This window comes from Gavialis gangeticus, unplaced genomic scaffold (genome assembly GCF_001723915.1).
Source record: "Gavialis gangeticus isolate Ggan-Ray unplaced genomic scaffold, GavGan_comp1, whole genome shotgun sequence".
In the NCBI taxonomy this organism is placed as follows: domain Eukaryota; kingdom Metazoa; phylum Chordata; order Crocodylia; family Gavialidae; genus Gavialis; species Gavialis gangeticus.
In genome coordinates, this window is record NW_017729022.1 from 64,927,176 (window position 1) to 64,951,153 (window position 23,978).

Genomic DNA, 23,978 nt, shown 5'->3' on the forward strand with positions numbered 1-23,978 from the left:
ACACACACACACACACACACACACACACACACACTATAATGAGTGAGACTTTTTTTAACCTTTATTAATCTTTATTATTTAAAAAAATTAAATATTAAAAAAAACCCAGTTAAAACCAACCAAATAAAAGTACAGAACACCAGAAGGGGCTAGTTAGGAAAACAACCTATGAAGAACAAGTCGGTGACAATGAGGAAAATCCTTGCACTTTGCCCATTCCCCCACACCCATGATTACACTTTAAGGACCAAATGGCTCTTCTTCACATAGCAGGGTGCCTCCTCAGTGGCCCGGTGGGATGCCAGCTCATCAGCCTTTAGGTTTAGGCTCAGCCTCAAAGGCTAGATGTGTCTAAACTAGGAGCCAAAATTGGCAGAGGGTATCATCAGAATCAGACCATCTTTAGTGTTGCCATCCTGGCCTAGGAGAAAGTTGCAGATTGCATCCCTCTTAGCCTTCAGCTACCTGAAGCAGATTGCATCCCCCCTCAGCCACCCAGTATGGGATTGAAAAAATATACAGTGCACTGGATTTAAGTCAGGGGCTTTCAGCCTTTTTTTAACAAGTGTACCCCTTCTGTCTCAAAGTTTCAGCTCATGTACCCCTTTATATTTTTCTTCTTGTTTTGAATGCTACCAATTATGTGATATAAGGCAGGCTATGGTAATTAACATTAAATACATTATTAATATATGCAGTATTCGGCTGATAAGTCTGTTGGGAGAGGAAAGCGGTAGGGGGGCAGATCAAGGCACCCGCAGTGAGGGAGGGAGTGGGGCTGGGGCAGGGCATGAGGTGGAGCTGTGAGTAGCTCATCCAGGGGATGTGGGGAGAGGCATGGGTGTGGGGCGTGTGCCCCTGGATCTGAGCCTGTCTAATTAAAGTGCCACCATGTTTCATGTATCAGCATCCCCACAAAATCTAAGCAGGGGCGCTTGAACTAAAGCTTGTTCAACAAGCATTAGTTCAAGTGCCCCCACCGCAATTTTTAAGTGCAGGGACGCTGATATATGAGATGCAGGAGGCTGCTGGAGTGCAGTAATTGCCATGCTCCAGCAGATTCTGTTCATTGAGTGTGCTCCAGTGTGCTGGCATTCCAGTGCATCAGAGCAGCCTTCATGCTTGTGTATAGGCACCCTTTAAATCTAGTGCACCAAAGAGGCTCCAGAGGTGGTGAAGAACACCTGCAGCTGGGGACAGTCAATGAAGCATGGTAGACTGTCTCTGTCTCTTCCTCCTCCTTCTCAGAAAAGGCAAGTCATTGATGCCACCAGGTCCAGGTGGAAGGCAAAGATGCTGGTGGCCAGGGCCTTGTGCAGCAGGTGCCGCTGGAGGTTGCCGGTCTTCTTTGTCATGGGTAATTCGTACAGTGTGTGGCAGGACAGGTGGCTTTGCCCTGGCCCAGCAACCCTGTCGTGAGACAATGCCTCCAGGTGGTGCTGGGGCAGGCAGCAAGGATGCAGATAAGGTGCACAAGTACTGCCCACATGTACAGCATTGCTCAAGAAAGAAAGGCTCTCAAAGCAGAAACTCCCACCAGTGTCCCCACCCTTCTAGGGCAGTGCAAGAGGTAGCTGAGTGCCAAGCCCATTGCCTTCATCACCATCCACAGCTGGGGTGATAGGCAGCAATGAAGCCGGTGCGTCCAGGGAGCCCTCATCCAGGAAGCCTCACTGCATGCTTAGGTGGTCCTCCAGGGGAGCCGTAGCATCTGAGAGAGACATTTTGACATCTTTACTGATATGTATTTTCTAGGCAGTCGAGGAGAGCATTGTGCAGTTCATCTAATCTCCTGGTGTGATAACTTTTACTTCTATTGCATTTAAAAAATATTGAGTAGTGAGAGAATGGAATATTGGTACTGGAACCTCCATCTCTGTAGGTAGAAATCATTAACACAAGTGCACTAACAAGGAAGTACATAAATAGAAACTTATTTGACGGACAGTATTTGTAGAGTTGTTCTAGACTATGGCCAGTTAACAAAAAGTAACTGAAATGAGGGAAGTCAGCCAGAGGGAGGCTTGCTACTCTCTTTAAAATAATGTTAATTGGAACTAGGTAGAAAGCAGTTAAGAGTTATACATCAAATTAGGCAAGGTACCCAGACCTCACATTTGAGGTGGTTCTGATGAGTTTAAACCTGGGACAATAGTGGCTCTGCCCTTTACACACATAGCTTTTCCCTGTAATAAATGGCAGGTAACTCTCTAATTAGCTGTGGTTGTCCCAGTGGGAAACAGCGTTGTCACAGTGGGAAACAGTGTTGTCCCAGATACTTCAAACGCTTAAAAACAGACAGGACAAAGTCTTTTATTCTGGGATTTTACAAAGGTTCTTTGTTAAGTACCGGTAAAGTACCAAGATAACACTTTATGTCCCTGGGACAACTGGGAGAGGAGAAGAAAGTCTAATTCGAATTAATTGCCATTCAAGCTCCTTGTGTAAATGACTGGTGCATGCCTGTTTGGATGAGGGTCAAAACCTGGGATAGTTAGACCCAGGATAAACCTGAGGTCTGTTTTTAGCCACAGGTACTTAAAGTGGGACAATGGGCTTGTATTTGCGTAGGATCCCAGATTAAGAGACTGTCTCAGATGAAACTAGACTGTTTTTACCCATAGAGACCAGTTTTAAGACTGTTTTGATTCAGTTTTTCTGTGAAGGATCTGGGAGTTTAACTACTGTCTTCTTTTACAACAAATGCAAAAGCAGGATCTAGAGCAGTGTTTCTCAATCTTTTTTGTACCAGGATCCATAAATATTGGCCAGTCCTGACCCAGTGCCCCTTGCTCCTGACCTGCTGGCTCCCAGCACCCCAGTGTGTGGGGCAGGGGGTGGGTGTGGGTGTGGGAAAAGGGTGTGTGGAGAGTGGGGGGGGGAGGGGCGGGCAAGCAGCCCCTCGCAGGCTGGAACTCTACCACAGTTTCCCATGCTTTTCTCCTTTGAAGGAGAATCCATTTTTAAAGTGTGTGGATCCATTTTTTAAGTTTGTTTGCAATCCTTTTATATATTCTTGTGACTCACAGGTTGAGAAACGCTGATCTAGAGCATGCAGTGCTGCAAATAGTGATGAAAACAGACACGCAATACATTGTGCACATTCCCACTAAGAACAAAGGTGTTCTCTTGCATGCTAGCTAATGTGTGGTAACTACCATGAAGCAAGATTCTGCTGAAGACAAGGCTGTTTGTTGTTTCCAACCTGTTCTTCCTAATTAATGACAACGTTATCATTGCATTGTCTCTGCTAGTATTTTACTTGAGTTAGTGTGGTAAAAGCACATCCTTGTGTGGATACATACACTCAGTGTATTAGGCTTCAGCCTTACTTGCTGTTCACAGTGGAAAGGGTGGGAGAGGGCAACAGAAAGGCACAGGTCTAGTGTACCCTCCACTTAATGAGAAAAGTGCCGGGGTTTGTATCAGGGTGCTGCTTGGATCCTGCTGAGGAGCTTCCTTTGTTTGATACCTGTCTGTCTAGCACAGTGTCTGATAAAATTTGGAGCTTGATCTGCGCTACCACTTCAAAATCCCTTCTGATTGCCGGGGTGTCCAGAGTCAAGACAGCAAGCAGGCTACATTGCCACCAGCTGGTCTCCGTTACTGAGCAGGCCTGGCTACCAGTGGCCTAACTACCAATGGACAACCCTACAGGGGAGATGCCTCCCTATCTAGTGGGGTTCTCTCTCCTTGTTCTTAGTTACTATGTTGATTCCTAATTTCCCAATCCCTGGATTTTGCCTGTTAGGACCTAGGATACTAGGAGCAGCTCTTCTGTTCCCAGTTTCCTGGCTCCTGCTTGTTGGCTTCCGGGTTTCATTCTTGTTCCTGGTGCCTGCCTTCCTGACTCAGCCCGGACCCATTTGCTTCCAGACTGCCTTGCTGGCTCTCTGACCCCTGTGCTCCAGACTGCCTTGCCAGCTTCTGATGTATGCCTTAGCTTGGTGGTTGCTCACATCCTGGTCCTGTAAAGCTGTTGCTTCCTGCTCTGAAAAACCTGGCTAGGGACTCCAAATTTGCATCCTTGCCTCCTGTTTTTGACTCTTCGCTAAGATACAGTTCTACCCAGGGTGGTACTTGCCTCCTAATCCATCTGCCCCAAATGCCCTGGTTAATTGGGACTCTTGGTTCCCTTTTTGTCTGTTCCTGGTCCCCTGGAGTGTGACCCTCTAGGGTCAAGCCCTGACTGCCTCCATCCTGATTGTACTCCTGTCATCTGGAAGGAACAAGTCCATTTTCCCCTTTTCCTCTAAATCTCACAACTCTATAGCAATGGTTCTCAACCCTGTGAGAACTGAAGGCACCCCTTGAAAAATGTCAGCTGTTAGTTTTCACTTGATTTTGGACCACAGAAAAATAATGGAGCAATTCTTTTGTTGCAAAGACTCAGACCATAACCAGGTCAGAATGCTGAAATGTCTGGGTTTATCCTGTGAATCATGTTTGCACACCTAACAGTGATAAGATTGCATGGCACTTCACAGCACCCCCTAAAAAATCTTGTGACACCCTGGAGTGCTGTGGCTCTTTGGTTGAGAATCACTGCCCTAGAGCAGCATTTCTCAACCCATGGGTCATGACTCAAAAGTGAGTCGCAAGAATATTTCAAAGGGTCATGAGCAGGTGCCAGAAAAACAAGGGAAAGTGTGGGTTTCCCCTTGCAGGCTGGCAGTGTTCCAGCCTGCAAGGGGTTGTTTGGGGTGCAACTAGCATGCAGCCAGGCAGGGTGGTGGAAGCAGCCCCAGTACCTAGATGAAGGTAAGTGTATGGGGAGCCAGGGGTTGCAGGGCCAGGGTTTGGGGACTGTCAGGTTGGAGGAGCATGTGTGTGGAGGGGATGGGTGTATGGGGGGGGCAGGTGCCTGTCAATACTGAGGGATGGCGGCCAGGGGGCTGGGTGCCAAGACTGCAGCAGGGCAGGTGGAGCAAGGGACTGTGGGGTGGACACCAGCAGGGCCATGGGGGTATGGGTCGGGACAAGCCATTTGCAAATGGGTGCTGGTATGAGAAAGGTTGAGAACCACTGTCCTAGAGTCTCCAGATACCTGAGATTGTGATGCATCTGTTCTATTGGTCTCCAAACCACTACGTGGTTGTGAGGATGATCGCTCCTGTTGCTTAGGGAAACTGAGGGAAATCGAGTTCTCTCTGGTGTCAGTTTTATTGCTGTAGTTGAGAACCCTGCAGGTATTTGTGAAACTGATAAGAATTCTCTTTGCTTTCGTCAGCAGTATTCACCCTGGAGGTGTCTAATTGCAAATTAAGTTTAGATACTACGTCAGTTAACATCTGGGAGGTAATCATTGTAACCAAAAGGACTAGAAGCTGTGATTTAAGTGAAAGCTAGAAATCAGAAGAAACTGATTCCCCTCTTGCAAAGAAAAGTGTTTGCCAAATTTGTCAGGGTGATGCATTCCTTTCCGGCTTACCAGGATGAGCCTCCAGCTGAAGTGTTTTGGGGCTTCAGATAAAAGATAAACTGTTAACTGGAGGTCAAGAAAAAGGAGTTGCTAATAAGGTCCATTCATTTGTTTTATGTTTTCCAAGGGAGTTGGTTGGATCCCCAAAAGAATCCTTTTGGTCTGGCCATGCTGTGGTACGCAAAAGTGAACGAAGGTCTTTGTAGTCTCTAATTTCTATTTCACTTTTTATAGCAAAATAAAGGGAACCCATGGACCGTCCATGGTCCTAACATGTAGTGGTATTGCCTGTTCTTGAAGTTTGACTGTGTGGGAAGAGAAGTAGGGATAATGCAACTTCCATTCAACTGAGCCAGTCTTCCAGGTGGCCCCTACATGTGTATATTGTGTTACTGTATTGTTCATGCGTTTAGACACTTCATTGGAGGAGTGGATGTTGAGTTTATCCTGTTCAAATACTTTTAAGTCTCCTTTACTTTGGATAGATTTTTAAAAAATTCTTGTTCCTAATGCAGGTTCACTTCTGTTGATGTTAGGTGCTGTAGCATAGATGGTCTAGAGATGGCCATTTTCAGGGTCCTGTTAATTACCTACTTCCAATTGGATTAGATCAGGGGTGTCAAACTCAGACCCCATGGTGCTAGTCCATGGGCCAGATTGGGTCTGCAGGCTGGTCCTGCACTTCATATGCAGCATGTCCCTATTCTGGTCCTACTCACTGTGTGGCATGTGAGTCCACTCTGAGGCCTATGTGCACCACCAGGCTGAATGATAGGGTTCTGCAGGCTACAGCTGGCCTATGGGCCATATCTTTAACACCCCTGGCTTAGATAATGTCTAACTGGAAAGGATGTCAGCAGCTTGCAGGCTCTCTGTTTCAGGCCTCTTGGTGTTGCCAATAATAGTGGAAATGAGCTTATGTTAGAAAAGCTGTGAAATTAAGAAAAAACAAAAACTAGGAAGCCTTACAGACCTTGCATGAACTTCAGTGATGTAATTGCAGGGTTAATTACTATTGGCTCCAATTTGCAGCATATATACTATAACTGTTACTGCTATACTGTAGCTGTAAACACTGAGGAAGTGAGGGAGTCATGTATAAGAGGTTAGTATGGAAGGTTAAAATCACATGCATGTGACAGAAATCTAATGCCCTTTTGCCTTCCTGCTCTAAAGTAGATTTCACACACCTGGGAAATACCTTTCAGCAATAAACACAATAACAAAATGTCCCCATGGCAGTTTGATTTGACTTTGGTGTCCAGAACTTCCTACCTAAATCTCTCTGGAAATGGCTGGTTGCAAGTTACTAATAGAAGGAAGTAGCAAGGGAATTGGAATTAGCTAGGGCTGTTCTGTCCCACCAGGTTCTTGCTCTTATTGGAAGGTAAATTCTTCTATGGTCTGCCCTTTGAGGGAGAGGGAGAGAGTAATTTTACAGGGGTATAGGTTGTAGCCATGTTGGTCTAACGACATAGGCAGACAAGGTTCTTTGGGTAAATCTGATATCTTTTATTAGACTAACTTAAGTTGGAAAAATTCTTCTTAGCAAGCTTTCAGGTGTGAATGATGACGGGTATTTCAGATTGATCCCAAGAACCTTGTCTGTCTGTGTATAATTTCATCTTTCTCAGCTCCCTTTCTGTGAAAGGAGTTTTGTGGTGTATATAGGCAGAGATTTAGCCTCTGTGTTGAGTTGGTGCTTCCTCCTTCCCTTTGGATCCCCTACTGGCTAGCAGGGATTTTTATCCCCACTTGGTTTAGCTGGATTGTTCTGTTCCAGTCCTAGGAGTTTAACCCTTTCAGTCTCCATGCCTTTCAGTTCTCAACAATAGCAAACTCTGTACAGAATAATCATGCAGCAAGACCCCAGATTCACAATTAGTGACCTGTAAAATTGGCAGCATTGGAGACTATTGGCAAGAGCCAGCTTTCCTCAGGCACTGCCCCTTTCCCCCTGGAGAGTTAAGTACAATTAGAGCTACAACATGCACAGCAGGGAACTTGCAAATAGTACAGTGCCTCATGGCACCATTTCTATATGAAAGGCAGAGGTATTTTTGACCCTTCTGTGACCTTACAGCTCTAACTGCTGCCTTCTTTCTAATCTGTCAACCTGTCCCTCGGAATGTAACTTTTTGTCATTTCTTGTAAAACAATATTCTTAACTTTTTTTTTTTGTTTAATCTATGCTCCCCTCTTCCTCTCGGAGTCATACTGTGGAGATGGTCTATATTGTGAACTCTCCCTGCACATTTTTTTGCACTTCAGGCTAGTCTTGAATGCTGTGGACCACACTGTATAATTCTCCAGCTACCTCTGCCTGCTTTCTCTCTGGACTGGCACCATGGGGCCTGAGTTTGACACCCCTGATCTAATCCAATTGGAAGTAGGTAATTAACAGGAGCTGTAGCAGCTGCCTGCCCCCTCCCTTCCTCTGCTGCCTCCTATCCAATTCCAAGACAGGGGGCTCCCCCTCTTCCCTCTCCCTATGTTAAATGGGGACTCCCTGGGTATTGCTACTCCTTGTCAAACCATTTGTTTCTATAGGTGACTTTTTTATATTAAGATTTGTTCACTTAAGAGTCCCACCAAATTTAATTTGGGCTCTCTCCTGCTTTGGCCTTGTATTATCTTCTTTCAACTGCTTTCATTCTGGTAATATACAAGAAGCATCTCTTTACCTCCGGTCATTTTGTTCACCGTTTCTGCCTTGCTTGCCTAGGCAGTTCCTTTAATGTTTGTGAATAAGGGCATCCTCAAAATACTGTTTGTCTTCTCCTTTGACTTAAACCTACCTATTTGTTTCTGCTGGCTGTAACGTTTGAGTAATCTGACCCCAACCTTTAAATCTTTCTAAAGTCTTTGAGAATCTAGTTGATATTTCCGAAACTTTTTGAAGCTCCGGTGCTGCCGAAAACTTCATCCATGCTACCCTTCTTATCTAGACAGTTGTGACACTCTCTGGTTGTCGTGATGACCCTTGGAATGTCTTGAGCTACTGATGTGGTCCCGACTGTAATCATAACAGTTAAACATCTTAATTTAAGATGTTGGGAATAATTTTGCTTAACTCATTTTTAGTTTCTTCAGAAGCAGCCTATGCATGAGTTTTCACAGATATGTAGCTACAAGAATGATTTGAAGAGTCTACTGTTTCATTATTGAGAGCATTTGAAACAAAATTGTTGAATTAAAGAACAGCCCTAACAGCAACAGCCGCCCCCCCAACATTTTAAATCTTTGTTCTATAAAAGCAAGGAAATCTTTTATACAAAAAATACTGAAAGATTTGTTCTCTAAAGAGTGGTTCATACTCATTTTAAAAACTAAATTTTATTTTAAATTCATTAACAGAGAAATAGGAATTGGAGTCCTACCTTTAGAACAAATATCAGCTTAACGTAGAGAGAGTTTTCTTTTTTATACTAGTCCTTTCATAATATCTTTGTTGGAAATAGGTTTAGAATACCATAATTAGTGCCACTCTACATGGAGAGTTTAGAGAAGTTGGTTTACTTGAACACATATACCTAGGAGCTTAAACCAGTGTGAAACTGATGGGTGGATGCTGAAGCAGAGGCAGCAGGCAGACAGGAGTGTGTACATGTACAGGTGGAAGGAGGCCCTCCAGCAAATTCTGTGCTATCTCAGTAAAGGGCTCTGTAAAATCGTTTCTTATTTAGCACAACTGTGCATTAATTTAATTTACTGATCAACTAGGGTGCCTTCCCTGAGAATAGTGGGCTGAATTAAACCACTTGGGGACCGGATATTTGATTTCATGCAGGGCCGGTTATCTGACCTAGGGAGGATTAGAAAGAATGTGGTTTGGCTTCAAGCATTATTATATTCTGGCCTGGTGAACAGCTGAGTTCTTGGGCTAGTAGGTGCAGGTGACTTTTCCAGGTTTGAAGATTTGTGAGCCACCATGATCAGCAGTTTCAGAACTACCTTTATTTATGTGATTCCAAGATGAGGTTTTTATCCCCATTTAACATAGGGAGAGGGAAGAGGGGGAGCCCCCTGTCTTGGAATTGGGTAGGAGGCAGAGGAGGGGAGGGGGAGGCAGCTGCTACAGCTCCAGTTCTGGGCCCAACCTTGGGTCAGAGCCAGAGTCACAGCTTCTCCCTGCCTCCTACTCCCCACTGTCTCTGCACCCCTTGTTGCTTTTGCTTCATCTCCTCCCCACATATCACCAGCCTACCTTTCCTCCAGTGCTGGCAGGCCTTTGTCCCTGCTTCAGCTGCAGGAACAGAGCATGGGCCCATCCCAGTCTTGTAGGAGTGGTGCTGGCTCTGTGTTGCTGCTTTGCAGCCAGGCTGGAGCTGTGCTCTGTGCCCCAAGCTGGAGTGGGGATGGAGCCAGCTGGGTGCCATAGCAAGGGTAAAGAGGAGAGGAGCAGATGATGAATAGGGATAAAGAGGGGGTAAGTGGAGGTGGCAAGAGGCTTGCCCCTGCATTGTCTTCATACTGTCAAACCCCCTACTGCCTGACCCCATTACTCCCCCCTATAACTTGTCCCCTTACAGCCTCCCTCACTGTCTGTTCCATCCTGCCATTGCTTTCCCTGATGCACTGGTATGGGGATGAATTTAAGATGACCTGCCAATAATTATGGTATAGGCATGGAAAATGAAAACAAGTTTATACATTTTCCATGTACAGAATCTAATTATTAGGGGATTGTGTTAAAGTCTGGGTCATCTTGGATTTGCGTAAATATGGTACTTAGGCAGGTCAGCAGTACTTTGCTTTCCACTTGTTTCACTTTCTGGCTTTTATTATGTATGAGCAATGGGAAAATTTAAAAAATACATACCTAACCAAGAAGATTAATTTATAAATAAAGTGCCGTTGCAGATATGGCAGACCATTCTGCCAGAGGTACTGGAACACGAGTGGAATAGTAGTACAATATATTTCGCATAGGTATCTGAGGTGGTGGAATAAATTGCAGTATGACTGCGATATAATTGTTAAAGCTTGTTTTATAATCCATGCATGAGGCTAGATTTAGAGTTGTGCATTTCACCTTAACATTGGCATTTCCATTCAATTTGAGTTTGTAATCTTACATTTTCAGGGTTATCTAATAAAGTATTTTGCTTGTAACAATGCTAGAGAGATTTAGTTGTCAATTTTCACTCACTACTCATAGCTTTGGGGGTTTTATCTTTATCTTTATTTCTCTTTTATTTGGGACTGTTTTTTGTCTCATTTGACCATTGTGTTATCTAGGAAGAATGTGCCCACAGCTTCGTCACTGACATTGATTACTATTAAATCAGAAGTAGCATCAGCCAGAAGGTTTGCTATCCGGTTGCCTTAAAAGCTCTTACATCCTACTTATTACTGTAGTATTGAGTAGTTTACATCTCTCTTCATGTTCTTAAACAGTTAAATATTTTTTTCACATTTCTGTGGGAATCATCAGGGCAGTTTTTTGAGGGGAAGGGCAGGCAAGGGTGCCTTTGTATTAAACAGTCATGACGGTCATTATGTGCGACCTTGAGCAGCATAGCACATAGTACACAGACACTGTGGGCATAGAGTTCAATCTCTGTATTGAGATTATAACTTGGTGGTCACTGAACTGAGAGCATTACTTTATTTTTATTTTTAATAGGTTAGAGAGGCCTCATTATTAAGCTGTGGCTAGTCTAAGCTGAATACTTTAGCATCAGTAAAGAATAGATATCAAAAGACTGCATACAACTTCCAGCTGACTCAATGTGACTGCTCCCACTTGATTTTAGAAACAGTAGAGTCCTGGCACAGTTTTGTTTTCAAAAGATAAATACTGGTCAGTTTTTCCTAGTTTTTCCACTAGGAACAAGCTTTCAGGGTAAAATGTGTAGCTTGTGAACTTCCAGGCATCCTTTTGCCAAGTAACACCTGGTGCAGTTTATAGTAACAGTTAATTTTTTTAACTCTAAGCAGGACTGCATGATTGTTACAAAATGCTTAGGAAAAGCAAAATACCTTCTGTAGTCAGCTGTTCTTACCCATCAGTGGAGGACAGAGCAGCAACACCAGAATGAGACCAAAAGCAAGCCTGTTCAGTTTTACTCACTCCCCGCCTTTGCCAAGGAAAGGGATTTGTGTGCAAGGTGAAATTGGCTAAGCTTCCCCCCCCCACACACACATTTGAATTTGCAGGTGTTGGGGAGAGTTTCTTCCTATTAATCAGAAATATAAAAATATCATTGTAAATGCTAGGAAACTATAAGGAAAAATTCCAAAGATGAATAGGATGTATAAAGCTCACATCTCTCTTTAGTCAAAGAAATGTGACAAAATTGCCAATGCAGGGAGATGCATAGGCAAAGAACCCATTTGGGGGTGAGAGAAGAAAAACTAACACATAAATATTCCCGTGTGTGTGTGAGAGAGAGAGAGAGAGAGAGAGAGAGAGAGAGAGAGAGAGAGAGAGATATTGCCCATGCTGAGTAGGGTTAATTGAAGTTGAACTGTCACAGGTCACAGTGTGAGAAATGGTGCGGGAAGGAGTGAATTCACTTTTGTGGCTATTGCTTGAATGCCATTTTCTTCCATACTGGGTTAACTGGTCAGCAGCTTGCTATTTTTACTTTTGTATTTGTGCTGTCTTCATATTGGAACAAAAGTTGTATTAAAAAAATACCTAGAAAATTGCAAAAATCATAGACATCTTGAAATTGCAGGGGACAAGATGGGAAGTAGCTAATGATTACACCATGCCTGTGATTTTTCTTACTCCATATAGTCTGGAGTATGCAGCTCCAAATTAATCTTTATTTAGATGCATTGAGTCACATAGGAAATAGGAATTTAGTAGGAAACTTTCATCTCATCTCTCTCTTTCCCCAGCACATTTCAGGTGCTTATTTCTAGCTGAGTTGAGATGGTATTCAGCTCTTTTGTTTCTCTTCCTTTCAACCACTGTGTTTACCTTTTTATGTTTCTTTTTTCTTTTTTTTCTTGCAGAACGAGCCTCTGACCTCAAGTTATCATGGATACCCAGCAAGGGACAATCAAGTAAGAATTTGATTCCAATAAATGCGTGTGTGTGTGTGTGTATTTGTAGGTGTGTTGGCAGTGGATTTCCTGGCATTCTTGTTATTTTGAATACAAACGTGTATGTCACTGGTGGAACACATCTGGAGTTAAAATAAAACAGTTTTTTTGGTCCTATATTTTGGCATATGGCTGCATCCATTAAATGTTTCTCCTTACTAGCGGTGCACCAATACAGATTTTCTTGGCTGATACCAATAGCCGATTATTAACTAACCATATTGGCCGATGCTGATCTGATAACTGATTTATATACTGACATATATACATCCTTTTTTTTCTTTTGGTACATTCCAGGAGCCTCCTGTGTCATCTGTTTCGGTGTCCCAGCACTTAAAAGTGGTGGCAGGGGCACTTGAACTAAAGCTAATCGAATGAGCTTTAGTTCAAGCACTGCTGCCACCATTTTCAAGCATGGGGATGTTTTTAAGTGGAGTAGAGCCGAGTGGGGTGAGGGTGGATGTGGGCTGCCCACTGTGGGCTCGGGGCTCTCTGCTCTGCTGCCTTTCCCCCAAGGAGCCCTATGGCCGTGCGCCCCCTGCCCGCCCAGCAGCAGGGGGCACGACTCGCCCTTACTGCTGCCGAGTGGGCAGGCAGCACATAGCTGGTGTGGGGCTCCTGGGGGAAAGGCAGTAGAGCTCCAAGCCCACAGTGGCATCCGCCTTGCACACAAATCGGGGGGGGGGGCACATGCCCCCCATGTTTTCCCGGGGGGTGCACAGTGGCAGGGAGCTGCTTCCCCTTACACCCCATGGAAAAGCTGCTCATGGGTCCATCCCACTCCTTGCCCCAGCCCTGGGTCCCATGCGCTGCCCTGGCTGGGCAGTGCTCCCAGCCCCTGGCTCACTCCCTCCCTCACCATGGGGGCCTTGATCTGCACCCCCATGCCCCTTCCCTTCTCTACAACTCTTCCTTTTTACGGACTTACTGCAGGGAGCTGCTCTCCATGCTGTCCGGCTATACTCCTGGCTATGTGCATACGTGTGGCTGCGCACGTGCACGTAGGGCCCCTGCATCTTGCTCCCAGCAGCCCTAAGCAGGACCCCTTGCAGGCTACAATGCTGCCCACCTGCATGGGGAAACCCATAATTTCCTGAGGGAACCCAGGCATTCAGGGCCTTGGCCAGAAGGCATAATTACTGGTAAACATTATCAACTACAATGGCCAAAAAAAGCCAATAGCCAATAATGTCATTTCCCTTTTTATCAGTGCCAATCCAATAGGCAACCAATATATCGGTGCACCTCTATTCCTTACAGAATTTCATCAGCCATGGCCTTCAAAATCTCCTCACTTCATATCTCAATTCAGACTCCTGTCCGTGCTTCCACTCTCTTCAATGTAGATGTTCAGTCTGTGGACTCTGCTGTGTTTGACTGTCATTGCTGTAACCCCAGCAGCTGGCGAGGAAATTTTGGCCATCATACGTTTGTTGTCTTTTTATAGTCAGTGTACTTTTCACCCATCTGTAATGCAACTACAAAACAGCACATGAACTCCCCCAAAGAAAAATTGATAATGCAACAAAATTCAATACCTTGTTTTAAGAAATGGGGTTAAAATCAAGCTTTTCCTTTCCTCCAGTACCATTATCTAAAAGCAAACAGCATTCATTGTAGCTCAGGCCCAGAATAAGCCTAGTAGCAGTGTGGGGAAAGGCTGGTGACTCTGTAACATGACATTTAGAATTGTGAAACTCGACCATGGCATTCAGGAGGTGTATGAGAGTTTTCATGCAGGAGAGAACCATTTAAAGTATCCATTGGAATGAACCAACAAAATCAAAGCAGTACAACTAGATGTACGATATGGGCCACGAGCATTATGCATCTACCCTAGTCAGGCTTCAGTGAGCTGTCAGGTAGGTTCAACAGTCGTAGAATCATAGAAAATTAAGGTTGGAAGGGATCTCAGGAGGCCATCTAGACCAACCCTTGCTCAAAGTACGACCATCCTCAGCTACATCACTCCAGCCAGGGCTTTGTCAAGCCAGGCCTTAACCTTCAAGGATGGAGATTCCACCACCTCTCTAGGTAACCTGTTCCACCACTTCACCACCCTCGTAATGAGAGTTTTCCTAATGTCTAACCTGAACTTCCCTTGCTGCAACTTGAGACCATTGCTCCGTGTTCTGTCACCTGCCACCACTGAGAACAGTCTAGCTCCATTTTCTTTAGAAATACCCTTCAGGTAGCTGAAGGCTGCTATCAAATCCCCTCTGTCTTCTCTTCTGCAGACTAAACAAGCCCAGTTCCCTCAGCCTTGCCTCATAAAGTCATGTGCCCCAGATGTGTAACCATTTTTATTGCTTTCCTTTGGACTCTCTCCAACTTGACCACATCCTTTCTGTAGTGGGGGGGCCCAAAAACTGGACACAGTACTCCAGATGTGGAGTACTGTTTGGAACAGTTTATTTTATGCAGATTAGGCTCAGAGAAAAGTTGGAATAATTTCTACCTAGGAGAACTTTTACAATCTTTTCTCCTATGCCTGAAGAAGGGTGGCTGTGCTGAAAAGCTTGCAAATAAAGAATTTTTTTGCAGACATCTAGTTGGTTTAATAACAGACATGACCTGTATCACGAGTTCTGATTCCTTTTGCCTCTATACCAGGGTCAGGCAATTATTTCAGGCCGAGGGCTGCTCATAGAGTTTTGGCAAGCCGTCGAGGGCCACATGACAGGCAGCCAGGGGCAGATAAATATTAATTGTCTAAGTTTCTTAGGGCCCCTGTGGGCCGAATAGAATGGCCTGGTGGGCCGGATGCGGCCCATGGGCCTCATTTTGCCCACTTCTGCTCTAGACCAATATAGCTACACCTGGGATATCTTGCTAAAATCAAGGTATATCATGTCCACTGCTTTCCCTACATCCACAGAGCCAGTCATCTCGTCATAGGAAGCTATTGGATTGATCAGGCATGACTTGTCCCTGGTGAATCCATGCTGACTGTTCTTTATCACTTCTTCTCCTCCAAGTGCTTAGAAATGGATTCTTTGAGGTTCTGCTGCATAATTTTTCCAGGAAGTCAGGTGAGGCTGTTTGGTCTGTAGTTCCCTCGATCCTCCTTCCCTTTCTAAAATATGGGCACTACATTTGCCCTTTTTCAGTCATGTGGGACCTCCCCTGCTTGCCACAAGTATTAAAAAATAATGACTTTGCAATCACATCAGCCAACTTCCTCAACCCCATGGACTTGTACACATCTAGCTTTTGTAAATAGTCCCTAACTTGTTCTTTCACTACTGAGGGGTGCTCACCTCTGCTGCCCGGTGCAGTAGTTTGGGAGTTGACCTTGCCTGTGAAGACTGAGATGGAAAAGGTATTGAGTACTTCAGCCTTTTCCTCATCTGTCGCTAGGTTGCCTCCCCCATTCAGTAAGGGATCCACACTTTCCCTGACCTTCCTCTTGTTGCTAACATACTTGTAGAAACCCTTCTTGCTACCCTTCATTTCCCTTGCTAGCTGCAACTCCAATTGTGCTTTGGCCTGTGGCCTTCCTTAGGACTTATATTTGAAGGAAGGCTTCCTGTTGACTGAGCATGCTATGTGCACATGAAGCAGAATGGTGAATTTGGGTAGACTGGACCACCACACCTTTATATCAGTTCTGTCATTGGTACAAAATGCGAGATCTTCTCTATTAAGTTTAAGCAGTGTAGGTCTCTTGCAGGAATTGACTTTATCTTGTTTAGAGCCAACCATGCCTACCTGCAGCCTGATGACAAATTTGCTTGAAGTGTTCTGTGATGAGATCCTATAATACCAATTGTTACCCTAAAGAGATCTTACTCCACCTTGCTCAAGCCTCTGAAAAAACATCTGAAAAAACATTAAAACTCCTACTTTTGTAACCTGTCATCTCAAGCCTTAAGGTTGAATCCCAAAAAGCAGTGAGCTGGAGGACGATTCATCCTCCTTCTCTGTTACCTGTTTTTCAGGCACCTGAGCAGGGTGGAATAGGATCACTCTTAAGTCCCTAAGACCTCTTAGGGCTCTAATAGAATAGGATCTGGCCGCTAGTGTAGATTGTGTTTAAAGTAGCATAGTTAACAATTTACAAGATACGGGGTGTTGGCGGGGTTTCTCTTTCATTGCTCTAGTAGTTCTTTAACTGGGTGTTGTGGCCCTATAGTATGTTCCTAATAGGTTATTAGTATGTTAGTTGTTTGTTCTCCTCTGCATGGGAGCCTCTGTTTCATGAGTAGAGCTGGCTGTTTATACTGCATTGTGTAGAAGTTTGTTTTAAAATGTTATGTTATAGACTTATTTTGATGATTGGCAGGTATATTTTGATCCACAAGTGCCTTCATTTTGTTTCTGATGGCTTCTACTGATTTGGGAATTGTAGGATCTGTTTTGGCATCAACATCCAGAGCATATAGTGGCAGCTGCTGGGCAGTCATGATGCCCCTCAGTGGGTGAGCTCAAGGCCTGTATAAGCCAGTGTGTGCGTTTCCGATGGTAAGGTACCACTATTACCTGAATCCAAGACCATTTCAAGTTTACGATGACCCTCAATCATTAGATTCTATAAATGGGGGGTCATCTTAAATTTGTCCCTTTCCTCCCCCTACTGCATGGGGAAAGCGTGGCAAGGGGCAAGTGGCAGGATAAAAATAATGGTGGGGAGAGGGGTACACAGCGTGACCCCTGTACCTTTTTCCCCCCCTTGGGTGTCTGTTCATCCTGGCCTTTGCCCCCCCTGCAGCCTGTCCCCCAGCTGCAGCAGCTTACCCTGTGATGGCTGTAGTTCCTGCTCCAGTTACCTCATGCCACCCTGGACCTGGCCTGGGGGTGCTCCAGCCCCAGCCCTGATACTTGAATTCAAGACAAGCTTCCCCTCCCCCCGCTTTCCATGAGGTGGGGAGGGAACTCTTCTTGGATATGAATAAATATTGTCCTTTTATGTAGGTTACCTGGCAGGCCAAAAAATTCCATTTTTAATGCATATGTTTTCACTTTAGTAAACCTTTTTGTAAAATGATTTCCCCTCCATTTTTTTACTCCCTTTTGTTTCTCGATCTGTGTTGAGATTTTTCTCTCCCCCACCAGCATCCCTTTTGGCTCTGAAGCAGATTAAATTCAGGTCTGGTTTCCGCTAATGAGGTTTCAAGGCTTTTAGCTAATCTGATTGGGAGCCTCTAACATGATAGCAGCAGACAGCAAGCCCCCTGAAGCCAGGGGCTGGATCTGGTGTGGTAGAGATGACAGCATGTGATCTAACACCTAGTTCTGGGCATTTGGGGGTGTGAGACTGTGGGGAGCAAGTCTGGCTCCATACTAAAGTAGTTCTGAGATGCAGCAATAATTTGGTCTGTTGAATGAGATTTCTGCTGCCCTTTGGCTGGGAGCTGGATTTAAAAGCTCAGTATCTCTTTTCTGAGCCATTGCATTTTCTTTTCTCAAATAGATGTGCTGTTCTTTTACGAAGATACCAGAAATGGTGAAACTGAATTTACTTGCAGGGTGCCTCCATTGTCAGACTGTAATAGTAGCCCAGGTAGAGGTGCTGTGAGATTGTATACTTAAGCTTTCTTTCCTCACGTCATGCACCATCCTACTTTTCCACTTTTTTAATGCCTTTTTCACTCCTTTGAGCTCTTGGGGCCATTAATTGATGACTGTAAACCTTTCACTGTTGTAATTACCCCCTCTAGTGGATAAACCATATTCAAACATGCATGGTTTGTCTTCCTTTCCCCCCCTTTTGCCTCTTCTCTCCCCATCCCCCCTGGGCCCAAAAACTTGCAACTGGCTTGAGGTCTCATTATGAGCCAACGTGAGAGTGCTCAAGTCTGCAGAGCATAGTTTGATACCTTTACCATCCGCCTGCAGATGCAACACTGAATAAATGTGGAATAGGGATTTCTAAGGAGGCCATATTTCTTACAGTCTTAATAACACTGTCCAGGTGCTTTATGAAGGCTGAATTTCTGTGCCGGTTCACTGGACTCACTGTGCCTTGCCTCTGGTTTGTAGCCCCATCGGCCTTCACTGCCTGAACAGTCTCCCATGCTTTAGCCCTTAGTGGCAACAGAGGCAAGGCAAATGTGCATGGCCACCTCATCATGGCACAGCGTTGGAGAGAGCATTATTGGTGAAAAAGGAAAACGCTCTGTTGTAGTTGGCTGCACTAAAGTAGTTCATTCTCTGTGGGCTCTTCAGTTGTTGGCCCTTTTGCTGAGCCCCACAACAAGGGGACTGATTGTGGTGGTCTTTTCTGTGTTGGCCCACTGGGCTCCTTTTCTGAAACTCTAAGTTAATGTTGCATGTCCTACCAAACCATCTTTGTGTGGAAACTGAGTTACTATGGTGCAACTCCTCCATGCAGACATGCTCTTCTGGAGTAATTACTCTGCATCCAGAGAGCGTGCCTTTATAGCTATGCCAGTCCCTTTCCCCATGTAGTCAAGTTCTGTGATGTGTTGCTCTAGTACTTTCCATGCCGGTATCTTGAATATGCTTAAGCCACTGCTAAATACTGCCATTTCTGGAATGGAATTAGCTACATAAAGCAGGGCTGCTTCTCATTGTGGAACGAAATGAGGGAGAATAATATATTCAATTGACACTGAAGGGAGGGAAGAGGAGAAGGAGATTTAATATAGGCAGAACATGATTGTGTAAATTGGAACTGGGCCAGGAGGCTGGTGCTAGAACACCTTTTCGGTTTTTTTGTAAGAGATCTTCAGTTACCGAAGAGGTAAGGATGTTGGTTTGAACATCCTCCTTTAAAAGATTGCACTTCTAAGTGTACAGAGAATTCTCATATTAAACTGCGCCATTGGTTTAGTACTAATTTGAAGGGAAAAGCACTGCCTTTTACATCATGACAGCTACTTCAGCAGCATGATTTCCCTTGCTGGTTTCCTGTCCAAGCACTAACGAGCCTTTTCTTGTGAGTGAAGGTGAGATCAAAGCACAAGGTAGCATGGGCACAGATGGTAACTAGCCACCTCTTTCATTGCTACTCTTTTGCACTTGGTTCAGCCTTAAAGTGAAAAGTTCCCTGATCTCTTTGCAGCTGAGCTGCCCTGTGTCCTTATATTCTTATTTCTTTATTTATTTAAATGCACGTTAGAATTTCTGAGCATGTTATATGAAAAGGTGGGCTCCCCTCCTTGTGGTTGTGAACAAATCTTGATGTGCATCGCTGGTAGAGGCTGTGCAAACAGGTGCTCTTCTATGCTACTTGATCCATTTCTGGTGAATATGAGCCAGCAGTGTGCCTTTGTTGCCAAGAAGGCTAATGGCAAACTGGGCTGCATTGGTAGGTGTGTTGCCAGTAGGTCTAGGGAAGTGGTTACTCCCCTCTGTTCAGCACTGGTGAGGCCACATCTGGAGTACTGTGTTCAGTTTTGGTCCCCCCAGTACAAAAAGGATGTGGACAAATTGGAGAGAGTCCAGCGGAGGGCTACAAAAATGGTCAGGGGGTTGGGGGACAGGACTTCTGAGGAAAGACTGAGGGAACTGGGCTTATTTAGTTTAAAGAGGAGGAGACTGAGGGGGGGACTTAGCAGCCTTCAACTACCTGAAGTGGGGTTTGAAAGAGGATGGGGCTAGACTGTTCTCAGTGGTGGCAGATGATAGAACAAGGAGCAGTGGTCTCCAGTTGCAGCAAGGGGAATTTAGATATTAGGAAGAATTTTCTCACTAGGAGGGTAGTAAAACACTGGAACAGGCTACCCAGAGAGGTGGTGGAAGCTCCATTTTTGGAGGTTTTCAAAACCTGGCTGGACAGAGCTTTCGTTGGGATGATTTAGTTGAGGCTGGTCCTGCTTTGAGCAGGGGGTTGGATTAGATGACCTCCTGAGGTCCCTTCCAACCCTCATTTTCTATGATTCTAAGACTTGCAGAGCCATACCTGCTTCGTATAGGCCCCGCACTGCTCTTCCTCTCCTCCCCATCCCTTGTGATATGTGGAGTTTAGCAACAAGGCTATTTCTGCTGAGATGCAGAATGTGTTTGTTGTATGGGAGGCAGTACAGCAGAGTAGCCAGGCTTCCTGCTCTCTCTCTACAGATGCATTGCTGCTCTGTCTGGGGCTCCCTCTCTGCTATGTATAACATCTGTAGGACTTTAATTTGGAAAATGGAATACATTGCCAGGAAATTCAAGGAAGAAAGATCTTCCAATTTTCCTCTGACTGGTTTGGTATGGATCTCTCTTCCCTACCTTGCTTCTTTTGGAGAAGAGGTGAAACGTGGGATTGGCCCGTTTTGAACAGCAGGCCCTAGAGATTAGCCTCTTTAATGTAATGCTTGCAGATTGATATTTTCCTGCTAAAACTATTACAGAGTATGACATGACAGGAAATGGCTTGGCCCCTTGTTATTTATTTGCCCTGTTGTAGTATCCAGGAGCTACAGTCATGGACCAGGACCGTGTTGAACTAGCTGCTATCTTAACTTCAGGATATATATAAAATATAAGTCCTCTTCCAAAAAAAAAAAACCCCCAAAACCCAACAACAAAAAAATAAAACTATCCTCCCAAAACTTTTACTGTTGGTAGCAGTCTTGATGCTTCAGTACATAAAAAAAGATGTCAAAGTCTTTTGGTTGTAATTTTTTTCTGTTTGTAATTTGCCTTCAAAAACAACATTAATTCCCACCCCCCTGCCCCCCCAAGTTCTGGGTGCTTGGATAACTGGTAAAATTATGACATCAGAAGTGTCATGTCATTAATGTTGAAGGGGGAAATTTGGCTTTTTAAATTAATATTTTGACTCTATTCATATCTATTTAACATAAATACTTGAATTAATGGAGTTAGGAGGCATTGTCTTTAAAAATGTAATGCAGTATCCCTCAGACCTCCTTCAAAGGTCTTGGAGGTCCTGTAACTTAGGGAACAACAGACTTGATATTTCTGGTAGTTTATGGATGGGAATCTGTGTGTGTCTGTGTGTTCATACACAAACTTCAAGCTGCTTTTACCGCTAGCGTAGTAAAAACAAGCAAAAAACTGACTTTTCATTTTCAGGAGCTCTTAGGAGGTTTATGGTGCAAGGTTGTTTAAATGTTTTATCTAACACTCGGACTGAATTACAGTTATTTTGTCTAGCAAGGAACAACAGGAACTCTGGAAGGGAGGAGCTCTGATTACAGGGTGATGTATTCTTATGAACATTGTATCTGGTGTGGGGGTATGAGTTTGGCAGTGTAGCTCACGTGGGACAGTTTGCTTTATATATACAAGAAAGGGGTCTTGGCATGAAAAGGTTTGGGGTTCTGCCACCTTTAGGGGAGCCAGGGTATGAGTTATGTTGTGGCTGATTTGCCCTGAGGATAGTCGCACAGTTTAGTGTGGGGTAAGCTAAGCTGTGAATTGACAGCATGTCAGCTACTCGGCGGTAACTGCCTGTACCCACTTCCACTCTGTTAAATACAAGGTAGCCACCCCCAATTTTAGTGAGAAGTAAGTTGACTTGCATTTTAATGAGGTAAGATTGTGTTCATGGATAGTGCTAACATGTCTGGTAAACTCTGCTGTAAGTTTGCACCACAGCTTACCTCTTCGTACAATGATACTCAGTTAGGGTGCTGTGGCACCCTGGGGTACAGTGAGATCCTTTATAGGGTGCCATGGGGTACTGCACAGGTACTGCACAATTTAGTACGATTAGGTGTGCAGACACTTGCGTATGATTCACAAGATAAACCTAGAGTATGCATCCGTAGTGTCAAAATGTTCTGATCCATTGTGGCCTAAGTGCTGTGCAGCAGAATTACTCTATAATTTTTTGCAGTCAAGAAATGAGAGAAAGTTAAGAGCTGGTATTTTTTCGGGGGGGAAGTCTTGAGTCTAAGAAGTTGCACTGTTCTAGTAACTTGTTCATATGTTCATACCCCCTTCAGTCAAATCTCTGCTTGCTGTATGATCTTTTGTATTTCACAGTATCAGTATGGCAGTTTTAGCTGTGTTACAACCACCTATTCTTAAGATATTATTGATGGGTTCCTTTGGGATAAAACTGAAGAGATCATGCTAAAATAATTCTTAATATCTTCCTATCTTGGTTCCTTTTGGAACCAAGAGTTCTAGTTTTTTGTATGGTTTTTTTTTTGTCTCAGACCAACATGGCTATCAAGTACACACTTGAAATATCTTCCTTGCACTTAGGATCAGGTAAGTTGGGGTTAAGATGATTAAGCCTCCTGCTTCCTCATTTCTTTTCCAGACTTTTGTCAGGCAAAATATTTGTGGCTTGTACTTGACAGGACTGGTAACATGTTTTGTTTCTGACCGAACATGCACATTTTTGCAGAAAATGAGCTTCAGTTTAGAAAACTGAAAGATAAACATCTGGGCAAGAAATAAACAGATATTAAAAAAGAAGAATGAAATATGGGAAGCAACCATGCCAAAACAAATTTGGAAGGTATAGTGACCAGTGAGATGACAAGCAGTCAGATTACAGTGCAATAGGGTAGCAACAAACAAACTAATGTAATTTGTAATGGTCTACACAGAGACATTTTATCAGAGTAGGGATGAAAGAGCGCTTAAGATGTCCCTTTTGCGAAAACCTCTGACTTAATATGGTTAGTTCTTGGCATCTCACCCTTGGTAAGGTAGTAACAGATTGGAGGGAGTTAAGTGAAGAGTAATGCAAATTGTGAGTTTTGGAAAGAAAGTGTGAGGCAGAAATTCCTTAGAAAAATAGTGTAGGAAGGAGCTAGCTGGAGACTGCAACAGTAGCAATTTTAGCAGGTGTTCATGGTGGGGTTGGGGAAGAAAAAAAATGGGGATCAACCCAAGCTGTGTTTTCAATGTCAGCTCCCCCACCCCTCGCCCCAGAACTGTGCAGGATACACACCTTCTACATCACTAAGGTACCTGTGATTCCCAGCCTTCACCAAGCCATTTGGCCTTAAGGGAAGAAATTGCAGAAAGGAGCTAGGAACTGAAATGGTTAGAAACAGTTGATGCATTGCACCTTGATTACATTATAAGACTCATTTTATATAGTTTTCACTCCAAACATTTTTCCCCAGGTCAGATTGGCAGAGAGTTTTTGTTTTTTGCTTTCCTTGATAGCATTGGTCATGGTCCACATAGATGGATCATCTGGGCATACTTTACTTAACATTGCAAGGGGCTTAAAGCATTGGTGCCTTTATTTGTCCTGCCTTCTTTCTGTGGTACATTGCAGTCATTTGAAACTTTTCTTTTTTTATTCTTCTAAGGGTCCTAAGTATGTTACGAGGTGTTGGGTGGTGCCTTGTGGCTATGGCATGCAGTAGGGCTGTGCAAAGTTTTGGTAGCTGATTTGGCGCGCCTGAGAAATTTTGCCCGATTGGGAGATTTGGCCCGATTGGGAGATTCAGCCATAGACTGAACAGGCAGCAGTCCTCAACCATGCTGGACACAGCTGCCTCCAGTTGGTAAGTCTGTTGTGGTGGGTGGAAGGGGGAGGGAAGAGGCATGGTGGGGGGCAGATCAATGCCCCCACAGCAAGGGAGGGATTGGGGCTGGGGCCAGGACAAGC

The 23,978-nt window shown here is 44.3% G+C and overlaps 1 protein-coding gene across 4 annotated transcripts in view; it reads left to right on the top strand.

Moving 5' to 3' along the window:
• RBFOX2 (RNA binding protein, fox-1 homolog 2) overlaps positions 1-23,978 on the top strand; it is a 318,764-nt gene that overhangs the window by 77,159 nt on the left and 217,627 nt on the right. For all 4 annotated transcript variants that reach the window (XM_019515300.1, XM_019515303.1, XM_019515304.1 and 1 more), the window contains exon 2: positions 12,392-12,442. In XM_019515300.1, coding sequence (XP_019370845.1) covers positions 12,392-12,442 — 51 coding nt within the window. The remainder of the gene's footprint in view (positions 1-12,391; positions 12,443-23,978) is intronic.